Source organism: Eimeria mitis, genomic scaffold (assembly GCF_000499745.2).
Source record: "Eimeria mitis Houghton genomic scaffold, Emh_scaff519, whole genome shotgun sequence".
Taxonomy (NCBI): domain Eukaryota; phylum Apicomplexa; class Conoidasida; order Eucoccidiorida; family Eimeriidae; genus Eimeria; species Eimeria mitis.
Window position 1 is genome coordinate 9038 of NW_013573480.1, and position 738 is coordinate 9775.

The 738-nt window shown below is 54.3% G+C and overlaps 1 protein-coding gene across 1 annotated transcript in view; it reads right to left on the reverse strand.

Annotated features, from left to right (window-relative positions):
- Positions 1–738, reverse strand: part of EMH_0014900 (uncharacterized protein) — a gene marked incomplete at both ends in the record, with an annotated part of 4981 nt that overhangs the window by 3975 nt on the left and 268 nt on the right. Inside the window, 2 exons of the mRNA XM_013500248.1 lie at positions 18–93; positions 596–736. Of these exons, the coding sequence (XP_013355702.1) occupies positions 18–93; positions 596–736 (217 nt within the window). The remainder of the gene's footprint in view (positions 1–17; positions 94–595; positions 737–738) is intronic.

A 738-nucleotide genomic window follows, 5' to 3' on the forward strand; every position in this document is an offset into this window, starting at 1 on the left:
GTAAAATCTAGGCTAACATGGCTCCAACGTCGAGAAGGGATGAGTAACGGTTGTAGTAGGCCCGCTGGCTTTAGCGAGATCGATTTCGAGGCTCTGCACTGCACACACGATTCTACATACGCGGTTGTATATGCTTTCATCCCCGGCCAGTAGTAAAACTTGCTGAGAGAAAGGAATGTCTTGCGCACGCCCCGATGACCTGCAGTAACATGGTCGTGATGACAATACAAAATATAGGAAAGAAACTCTGGCAACGTAGGTGGACAGATACGCCATAAACCATTGATACGCACGTAAAGGTATGGGTGCCTAAATTGAAACGCGTAACGACGACCCTGCAAACAATGCACAAACTCTCCGTCGCCGTTGCGCGCTGCTGCCGCCACAATATCCCGGAAAAACGAGCAACGCTCATAAGCCTCCCTCCAACGTTGGGGTGATAGATGCTCAGGAGCCGAAGGAGCTTCGGCCAGAATCTCTGCGGTCGTGAGCGAATTCTGCGGTTCGTCGCTTGAGGCGACCGACGCGGCTGAAATGTCCGTTATTGAGCGATCCGAGTTGGGGAGATCGTGCACCGACTGATCTGCATTCGCACCAACCGATCCCGTTGCCTGTTGCGACTCATTCGCATCAGCCGATCCCGCTGCCTGTTGCGACTCGTTCGCACCAGCCGATCCCGCTGCCTGTTGCGACTCATTCGCACCAGCCGATCCCGCTGCCTGTTGCGACTCCGATCCA